Here is a 10,538-nt window from a genome sequence, read left to right as displayed (position 1 = left end):
AAAGTATTAGCAGACGCTCAGGGAAGGAAAGAAAGATGGCTTAATGTTTCAAGCTGACGCTCTTCTTTGGAAACAGAGGAAAGTTCAATAGAAGGGAAGACGGAGGAAGAAAATTGCCAATGATTCACATGTGATTACATTTTGAAAATAAATACATATATATATATATATGCTCTTGTGCGGGTGGCACATAAAATACACTATTTTGAGCGTGGCTGTTGCCAGTACCGCCTGACTGGCCTTCATGCTGGTGGCACATAAAAGCACCCACTACACTCTCGGAGTGGTTGGCGTTAGGAAGGGCATCCAGCTGTAGAAACTCTGCCAAATCAGATTGGAGCCTGGTGTAGCCATCTTGTTTCACCAGTCCTCAGTCAATCCGTCCAACCTATGCTAGCATGGAAAGCGGACATTAAACGACAATGATGATGATGATATATATATGTATGCATACTCACTTGTATTGAAAAGTATTTACAATTTTTGTCATAAGATATGCATGTAACAATAGAAATGTTTTTATGTAAAGCTTTTCAGCTCCCATCTAATGTTTATTGCATGTGGCTTTTGGAATAAGCTAATCTTGTCATTCCTGGTGTATAAGTAAATATCCATGAAGATATTAGTTGTTTTTGTTTTATACCTATTTCTCTTTCCTAAACTTGACTTTGAGCATGCACTTAAACACTCTTTAAATCCTATCTCCTATCTAGTGTAAACTATGACATTGCTTGTGTTGGTTTCTCTAAAGTTCTTTTGTGACAGGCAGAATGATCAGAGTGCAGTCAGTGAATGTTGTGTAGGATTTTACTGAAACCCAGGTGTCTTGTCAGCACACTTTCCATATATGTAAAAGTCCTGGAGTCAAAGTTGATGAGACTAAAGGTCTGTCTTGAAACTAAGTAAACAGCTTTCATAAATAGACATACAGGTGTATGTGTTGTGTCTGTGTGAATATAGATAGCATATTCAAATTTGAATATTGTTAAACTTTACCTTTCATGAATGCCTTTATGCTCAAAATTTTTCATGTGAAAATAGGTCATCATAAGTTTCAATAGTAAGCTCCTCACCACCACCACCAGTTTCCTCCATGTACTGTGTATTTCATTTCACTGGTACTTGTGGGACTTTTTATATAAATAATCCAAACAAAAGCTTTTTTTTTTATGTTTTTTAATTTCTCTTATAAATATGAAGTAAGAATATTGGTTTCACATTTTGGCACAAGGCCAACAAGCTTGGAGTGGGGGTAAGCCAATTACATCTACTCCAGTACTCAACTGGTACTTAATTTATTGACTCTGAAAGGAGGAAGAGCAAAGCTGATCGTGGCAGAATTTGAACTCAGAACATAAAGATGAACAAAAAGCTGCTAAGCGTTTTGCTTGGCATGCTAATGATTCTGCCAGCTCACTACCTTAATGTGAGGTAAAAAAATATCGATTCACCAAGTTAATTTTTGTGAAAGTGTATGGTTGATTTATTGGGAAATCGGCTTTTGAGAACAGTATATTACTGGTATTATCTTGCTCATGAAAGGATGAAAGGCTCTCATAATTTCAAAAAACGTAGTCTTCAGTGATCTGCCAGTACTAATGATAATATCCTTCCTTTTTTTTTTTTTTAAGAAAATAAAAAATGTAAAACATAAAGGTTTTTATGGTTGCTAATTAAACCAATTATTATTGACATTTTAATACAAAGAATACATGTCAGAATAACTATTATAGTATTTTTCGTAGCTTGTCGCATCAGTTGTCTGGCTTCTACCTAGTTCCTAGTTAGCATGGGTAGGATATCTCTGCAAATTGAAATGATTTTCACAAATAAATGGGAAAGTTCATTTGGTTGAAAACAACTGTAATCATACACACACATGCACACAGCATACCATAATTTCTCTAATAAGAGCAAGCATAGCTATGTGGTTAGTAAGTTCAGTTCACAACCACATGGTTCAGGTTTAGTTCTAATGTGCAGCACTTTAGGCAAGTCTCTGCTGTAGCCTTGTGTAAATGGAATCTAGGTAGATACTAGTTATGTATGTGTAAATCTCTATTTGATGCAAGTAAGGGAAGACAGTTTAGAATAATGGTGTATGTATTTGTCTGTCTCTACCTTTTGTTTGCTGGTCAGCACTTCAGTGTCAAGTTGTATCTCTTTCTATTAAGAAAGTAACTTTGCCATTTGACAAATAGAGATTAGTCAAATATGTACTGCACTGGGATCAATATGCTTGACTGAAAACCTTGATAGCAGCTGTGATATACAAGAAATCCACATCAAATATATATATATATTTTATACATATCGTGATTTTAGTTTTTAAAATTAATTTTACTAAAGATTTTAAAAGTACATTAGAGACTCTCTCAAAATTATTGGTTGTACTTTACAATTTCCATTTGGAGAACTTTGTAACCGAAGTTGCTGTAACTCAAGAAATATCTGTATATAAGATTTGTTTCAGATATAATTATTTTTTAGATTTTCAAGTTCAGTCTGAAAATGGTGTTTAGACTTCGCTTTCACTAACTATTTGTATTGTTTTGCTATTTTCAGTAACCATTGCAAATTGCCATGATAAGTTGTTGGAACTTGGCCAAAGGAGCAGATTTAGTTTTGCTTGCTGCTACCTATTATCATTATTCTTCCAAAAGAGTGGTGTTGCTTATTAGAAATCATCATCATCATCATCACTGCTGCTAGAAATTAGGGTTACAGATTGAGAGAATTAATAGTGAGGTATTTAATTGCAGTTCTTTCCAGTCTGAGTTCAAATTTTGCTTTGGCCAGTTTGATATTTAATCTCCCAAGAATTGATAAATAGTACCAGTCAGTCATGTACTGGTTTCAGTGCACTTGACTGTTTCCTCTCCCTTAAATTTCAGGCCTTGTGCCTGTGTTAGGAAATCATTAGAGTATCAGATACAATGCCTTGCAATCTTCATTCTAACTCTTTACATTCTGAGTTCAAATTCTGCCAATAACTCTTTACATTCTGAGTTCAAATTCTGGATTCAATAAAATAAATTATCAGCGGAAAAAGATTTAATCGATTAACCTACTACTTTGTGGCCCTGTGCCTATGTTAGAAACAATTACTGTTGTTATTTAAACCTGTTGTTTGATTTCAATAGGCAGTTGGAACTGTTTCAGTTTTTCCATGGTGGATGCATGAAAGCCTTCACCTTCCTGTTATCATCGTAATAACATAAACTCATCCTTTTTAGAGCCAATAAATAAGGCTGAGACAGTATAGCATGAAACCAAAAGCATCACTAATTAGACTCAATCTTCAATTCTGTATTTAAAGTTTGACTTTGCTTTATTCATCCTTTGACTGTGCAATCTCCCCTCTGCCACTGTTTCCCCCCCCCCCCAGAAATATTGGCTTTGTGCCTAATCATAAAAAAAATCATTTATTTATTTAATTTGCTATTCTTAAGCACCAAATTAATCTTGAATGCCCCCATACCTCTTCCTTCAATCCCCTACCCTTTGACATCACTACTAAATATGTATGAGTCATATTCACTGTTAATTGTAGTCATAGTTATGTATGGAGTGTGTAGCATGGCTATCTTTGCTGGTTTTAATGTTGTTAGTGTTTGTAATCTCTGCAAGGATTCACGTGAATCCACTTCCTATTTCATTGTCGTGTATAAAGTGCAATATCTATCTATCCTACTTGAAACTCTGATTTTTCTTTGGATTTCCAATAGCTTCAAAATATAAGTTTGAATTTATCTGTGCATTTATTTATTTATTTGTTCATTGAATCCCTCCTAATTATAATTTTTTGTTATTGCTGGTGAAAGGCTAAGTTGGTAGTGTGTTGCAGTAATTTTATGACTATATTTCCTATCAAATACTTTGTTTTATTTCTGGTTGTTTTTTTTGTTTTTGTTTTTTTTGTTTTGTTTTAATTAATTTTGTAAATAACAAATTAGGATTTAGGAAGCATTTAGTTATATATCTCAAAAGAATGATATTTCATAAAATTACAATGAAAGGTTTTTAAATTAAATATGAATTCTTTAAAAAAGCAGTTCTGTATGAAGGAAGCAAACATGATTTCAGGCAAGTTTGGTATCAAAAGGATTAAATATTTTGAGGTATTTAGTTATGTACCTCTAGGTTTATAGGTTCAAATCTTGACAAGTTGTCAATCCCATTTGTTGGGATAGGTGTAATTAACTATATATCCTTGTCGTATGTGTTACATCAATTATGTTTTGTTTTATTTTTTCTATGACTATTATTTATGTTGGAATCTCCCACTTCCTATTTACATCATCTAGATACTTCAAGTCTATCCGGAAAACAGCAAGTGGCACGTCATTGTTTTATTTTTATTTTATTCTGGAAGTGCCTACATTCTATTTTAATCTGTAAATATAGTTTCCATTTTAGACATTTCATACAGTTATAAAGAAAAACTGGGTTAGATTATTAACCAAAGGCTGGTTTTTAAAGTTTTCTAAACAAATCAATTTTTTTTTTTTCTGACGATACATTTTTAAACTCTGAAAAAGTAACAATTTGAAAGAGCAAAACCAAGATATAGAGGTTCTCCCACTGCTGGTAATTCTTTTTTAATTGCTATAAAAACGATGTCCTGGTACGATGGACAGCACGACAGTATGTTACCATGGTTAAACCAGAGAGAGGATGTTTATTCGTAGTAATTGTTGGAAGCTACTAGTTATTGACTACAGTGATTATATTGTTTAGTTGTAATATTTTTAAAGCTATATCATACCAATCTTATCTTCAAATTCCACCAACCAAATCTCCTTTTGGAAATGATTTGTTTTCATAACTCAGGTCCATATACAGAAATCAACAGTTGGCATTCAGCTCTACGGTAAAGTACCTATTTTCCATTATCATCCACTAAAAGAGTCCCAAAATAAAAGTTTGGTGTGTGTAAGAATGAAAAGCCATTTAAATACAGGTTTTTGTAAAATTATTCAATAACAACTTGATTAGAGCCCCACTTTCCAGGCATTTTGTTTTAGAAATGTTGGTGTTGGTTTTTAGCTGTAGGTCAACCGTTATCCAGTAGATCTATGATCAGAGGCATTCATGTTGTGATCATCTCATATTATGTTCAAATATTTTTTAAGAGTTTAAAGTGTGATTTGAAAGAGATTTGACTTCTATTTCTTGCAGGTTTGAGCAGGAACTTCAACGTGTATAGCTTATATAAGTTATAGATATTGAAGTTGAATGAGTTTCTGCAGCAATTCTTAGCTTCTTTAACCTTCAGTCAGCTGCCAATATAGCTGTTCATTACCAAACACAGTATTCAAAGCATATTGTTTATATCAGACTACATTCATCAACTTTAAACTTATTATAAATATCTTTATCACTTGCAAACATAATCATAGTTGTTTTGTGTATTTGAACATGTAAAGCACTCTGTGTTTTGTGCTTGAGATGTTCTCTTGATGTTACACTGTGAGGTTAATATAAATGGTGACCTGAGGAGTTTCAAAATATATATATATATATATTTCCAGTGTATAGGCTTAGTTTCTTTTCAAATATTCTTTGCCTTTTAATTCTATATCCTAAAGTTCTACTAGAAATTAAATCTCTTACTGTTTACTATTATAGCACAAGTTTTTTTGTTTTTGCTATGCAGAAAACAAAACTTGTTGCAAAATGTAAGCAAGTCCTCTTTAAAAATAAAAGTAAAATAATCAACTTTGTTTTTCCTTTTCCTTGTGAAATTATTCAAAAGGTCACCTGCATATACTTCTAATTGTTGCTGTTGTTATTAGAATGAGTTTCAGAAACAGTAGGGTGTTAAAATAGAATGGGGGTGGGGAGGGAGCTTATAGTATTCCCTGTACATTCTGAGTTCAATTTCCACAAGGTATGTTTGGATGATTTAATCGATTACTCCTCCCCTCCTCCTCACTAAAATCTGTGGTCTTCTGCCAAAGTTAGAAACCATTTATATCATTGTTGCTGATGTTGTTGACAATAGAAGGAATAGTAGCACATTGGTCTAAATCACTAAGGTCAACTTAGCTTTTAGTCTGTCTGTGGTTGATTATAGAAGCACCTGTTGTGTACTGGATAAATTCTATTGACTTTACCTATAAACTACATCTTTATAGCCATGTGCTGATAATTGAAATCATTATTATGGATTTCTGAGATACAAGGCTAGACATTTTTATGCTGACAATAATTGATTAAATCAACTCCAAGACTTGGGAGGTACTTATTTCATTGCCCCTGGAAGGATGAAAGGCATAGTTAGCTGAATTTGAACTAAGAATGTAAATGTGGACAATTGAATACAGACTGCCATCGACCAATCATACCAAAGCAATGGGTTTGGCAGGAATAGTAGTTGGTTATTGAATTAAATACTGTAGATTATATGATTTGATATTACATACTCTTTAACTAGTTTCAGCTCAGAAGCTACAGCCAAGCTGGGGCACCGCCACATACTCAAAGTTTCAAATTCTATCAGAAGTGATTATATCTCTCCTGTCTTTAGAGTCATTTAAATATGTAGCATTATATTACTTCTGAGTTCAAATCCTGCTGAGGTCAGTATTATAATCGATTTTTCGCTTCTTTAAAAATGTATGGTGTTCAGCTTGGGTTAGACATTAATGCAGAGTAATTTGGAATCCTTTATTCTGAAAACACCCCAAAACACCAAATTTTTTTAAATGAGGGAAATGCCACAAATGGAAAATTTCAGAAAACATTTGAAAGATTCATGTGTGATGTACAGCTGTTGCAATCCATATGTTGTGCTCTCAGCTGTTGGGAGTGACTAAACCTGCCCTAGTGTCATTACGTGTATGTGTGCACAATTATTTGAAATTTTTATAAATCTAATGTATAGCACATAACATTTATATAATACAAAAGTTATCCCATTTTATAGATGCAAATATACATCAACATTCCAAAATCTCGAAAAATCTGAAATCCCAAACACTTCTAGTCTTGAACATTTCAGTTAAAGGATTATCTACTGTTAACAAAGTTAAAAACAAAGATCAATATATTTAGATGTAACTCCACACATACATACAATTCAAAAATACTTTTTCAGCCCTTCAACATATGTTGGAAAATATCCTATTACTGAATTTCAGTCACTGGAGCTAGAGAAAAGGCCTTAGCTTCTTTGAAGCGATATCTATATCACAGGCATGAATGTCACCTCTTGTTGTTTCCTCTTTTACAAGTCTCAGGCTTAAGTAAGACAACAGTTAATTTATGTGAAATTGGTATCTGATCTAGTACAGCAATGCTGTAAGTTAGACTTATTATTCCAGCTGTTACAATGTGACACACCAGGAAATTTTACATGTGATTAATTGGATTATTGATAGCAATGATAATGGAGACAATTATTTAAAGTTACATCTTACATCAATTAAAATCATACGTATATTGAGCCGACTAGGATAGCTTCTACACAATTACTCTGCTTATTAGAAATAGCCAAATCTCTCTGAAAACTCTACTGTCTTAAAAATGGAAATACACATTAGACAATGTATATGATATACATATACAATTTTGTCATAACTAGGACAATTTTAATCATACATCTATCTGCTTGATTGGGGGCCGACCTGGGTTTAGTGTAGTCACTCACTCTGTATGAAATATTAGCTAAATTTCTTATATCACACTCTGCTTCCTTAAACTTAAAAGGACACATTGTATAAATGCATAAAATATTGGTGTAGCCATAGCTGACCTGGTGTTAAACAACAAGTATATGTTAATACATCTTCCTTCTGTAGAGCTAAAGAAGCTCATTGGATAAGCTATTGGATTACCACCTCAGGAGAAGGAATTCATATTTTCTATTAGAAATTTTTGTGTCTCTAAAAAAGGACAATTCTATGGGCCTCTCAGTTTGCCTATTTCTGCAGTATCAGATTTAACGAAAATGTTACTTGGATCTTTGTATAAATAAAATCCCTTTTTATGCTGGTTTACTATTACAGAGATAGATATGTTTTATCAGTTTATTTCAAATGTTTTCTTGCATTCATATACATGCATTATGGGTAACAAATATGAGATATTAATGTCAGATAATGCTGACAAAAGCACTCCCTTCACAGACACCATCTGAAAGCTGTCACCCTTTTACATACATGGCCTTGAGGAAAGAGCAGAAGATATTGGTTTTTATGTTGATGCCTTAGAGACTAATTACATTTGTTATGATGCAGAGGGTTCAATACGTCCAATAAAACACAACCCTATAAAATCTGTAGACTCCTTTGTATATTTAGGTATTAACATTGCATCCATAGAACCGGAAGTAAAGACACAGACTATTCTTAATAGCCTCGTGTGAAAGTCATAGCTGCCTGAGTTCTTAAGAGAAGTTTTTATGTCACTGTAGAATCACTGCTATTCTACAGGTTTCATGTTTGGACACTCACCAAACAGTAGGCTGCAAAGCTTGGTGGTGCTTACACTTGTATGTTATGTTCCGTTCTGAATATCCCATGGAAAAGCATCCAGCCAAACAAAGACCATATACCAGTCTTCTTAGTCACTGATCTTTCTCTCTGTCTCTTGTGTGTGTATATAAATAGATTTATATATCTAGCATAAGAGAACTGAAACTTTTATTGTGTTTATCTTCTTTCATGATATCTTTGTGGTTTTATATATATATATATATATATATATGCAATATACACACAAAAGTATGTTTGTATGTGTATATAAATGCCCCTCTTTATAAAAACAAGTATCTTATATTTGGAAATAATTTCTTATCTGATAGTTATATTCCTCATCAATTATGTACATACACACATGCATGCTCATGTGTGCATGTAGACATACACACAAACACAAGAAAGTATTAAAAACAAAAACAAAAAAATAACAAAACACTTCTAAACCACCCTCCTAGACATACAGCACTACCATTGTAAAAATGCAGCAATGTATAACCATTCTTTTTAGATTCCTCTTATGTGTCTAGCATTGAGTCTATCTTCCTCAGGCTAATATTAAAAATTAAAAAATAAATACTGTTAAGTTGTTTAAAGAATTTATATTTGAAGACTTTTCTCTGGTTGTGAGAACAAAACTTTATTTTTTTTAATGTTCCATGAAATTGCTACTACACAAGAACTAAGTGCTTTTTCAGTTTTATCTCCTGGAAGAGGAATAGAAGAAGCAGTGTGGGGTGGAGAGAGTTTGGCAGGGAAATTATAGCATTTTTAAAATCATTTAAATTTCAAAATTCTGTTCTGTTAATTATTTTTTTGGCTCTTGCCTTATTTATGTATACAACCGTAAATGATAGCAGGGTAAAACCTATAGCCAAGACTTCTGTCTCACTCCTGCTTATTCATTCTCTCTCTTTTTCTCTCATTCTCATACATGTACACACACACACACACACACACACCCTCTTTCCCTCTCTTTTACATGTACACACATTCTCTCTTTCACCCTCTTCTACATGCACACACTATTTCTTTCTTTCTCAGTCTCTCTCTATCTCACACACTCAACGCATGTACATATTTGCACAAACATATGCTTCCATATAGCATATACATTTGCATGTACATATTCACTCATGAAATATCATACACATACTTTTCTCATGGACACTGCCAACATGCATACATATGCTTGCATACATACATATACACATTTACACTCCATGCTTACTTAATCATGCATACACATGTACATGATTACTCATACATGCACACACACACACACACACACACACACACACACACACACACACACATGCACACATTGATGCACATGTACAAACACAGACACACACACACACACACAAATCAAACAAAGCTTTATAAAGTCAGACTGTTCTGACTGTCTGTAGTGTTGTTTCTCTTTTATGTATTCTTTTTTCTTGCTGTCACAGAGTTAGAAGCACCAAAAAAAAAAACAAAAAAAATCTAGAAAGAATAGCTAGAAGGACACATTACACGATGTAGTTCTAGATACACTATGTCTGAACAAGAGATGTGTTGGTCGTGGAAAGAATGCCTTTGATCATCAGAACCAACGTGTGGTTAACTTCCACCATCACTGTTACTATATAAATTACATTATATTAGCTTATATCGTAGACTGGTTTTGCAAAACTCTATATGTGTGTGTGTGTGTGTGTGTGTGTGTGTGTGTGTGTGTGCTTGATAAGTGACAACACACAAAACTCTCGGACCTTGAGTCACTCTGTTACTTCTGCTAAATATTAGTTAAAATGTATATATATATACTCATATTCTAAGTTCTATTTTCCCTGTTTGCATCAACATACCCATGTATGTATGTATGTATGTATACATATATATATATGTGTGTGTGTGTGAGTATATATATGTGTGTGTGTGTGTGAATATGTATGTATATACAAATGTGTATATGTATGTATGTGTATATACATGTGTATATATGTATGTGTATGTATATATGTATATACATGTGTATATGCATATATATATATATATATATATATATGT

General features: G+C 33.0%; 1 protein-coding gene across 3 annotated transcripts in view; it reads left to right on the top strand.

Annotated features, from left to right (window-relative positions):
- LOC106878243 (nuclear hormone receptor family member nhr-48) overlaps positions 1 to 10,538 on the top strand; it is a 329,560-nt gene that overhangs the window by 242,381 nt on the left and 76,641 nt on the right. Inside the window, exon 1 of one of the 3 annotated variants that reach the window (XM_014927413.2) lies at positions 4,483 to 4,873. The exons of the other annotated variants lie outside the window; for them this stretch is intronic. Within the exon in view, the coding sequence (XP_014782899.1) occupies positions 4,812 to 4,873 (62 nt within the window). The 5' untranslated portion in view covers positions 4,483 to 4,811. Of the gene's footprint in view, positions 1 to 4,482; positions 4,874 to 10,538 lie in introns of those variants that run through there. 3 annotated transcript variants of the gene reach the window in all.

Source organism: Octopus bimaculoides, chromosome 3 (genome assembly GCF_001194135.2).
Source record: "Octopus bimaculoides isolate UCB-OBI-ISO-001 chromosome 3, ASM119413v2, whole genome shotgun sequence".
Lineage (NCBI taxonomy): Eukaryota > Metazoa > Mollusca > Cephalopoda > Octopoda > Octopodidae > Octopus > Octopus bimaculoides.
This window is presented reverse-complemented; position numbering and strand designations above follow the sequence as displayed.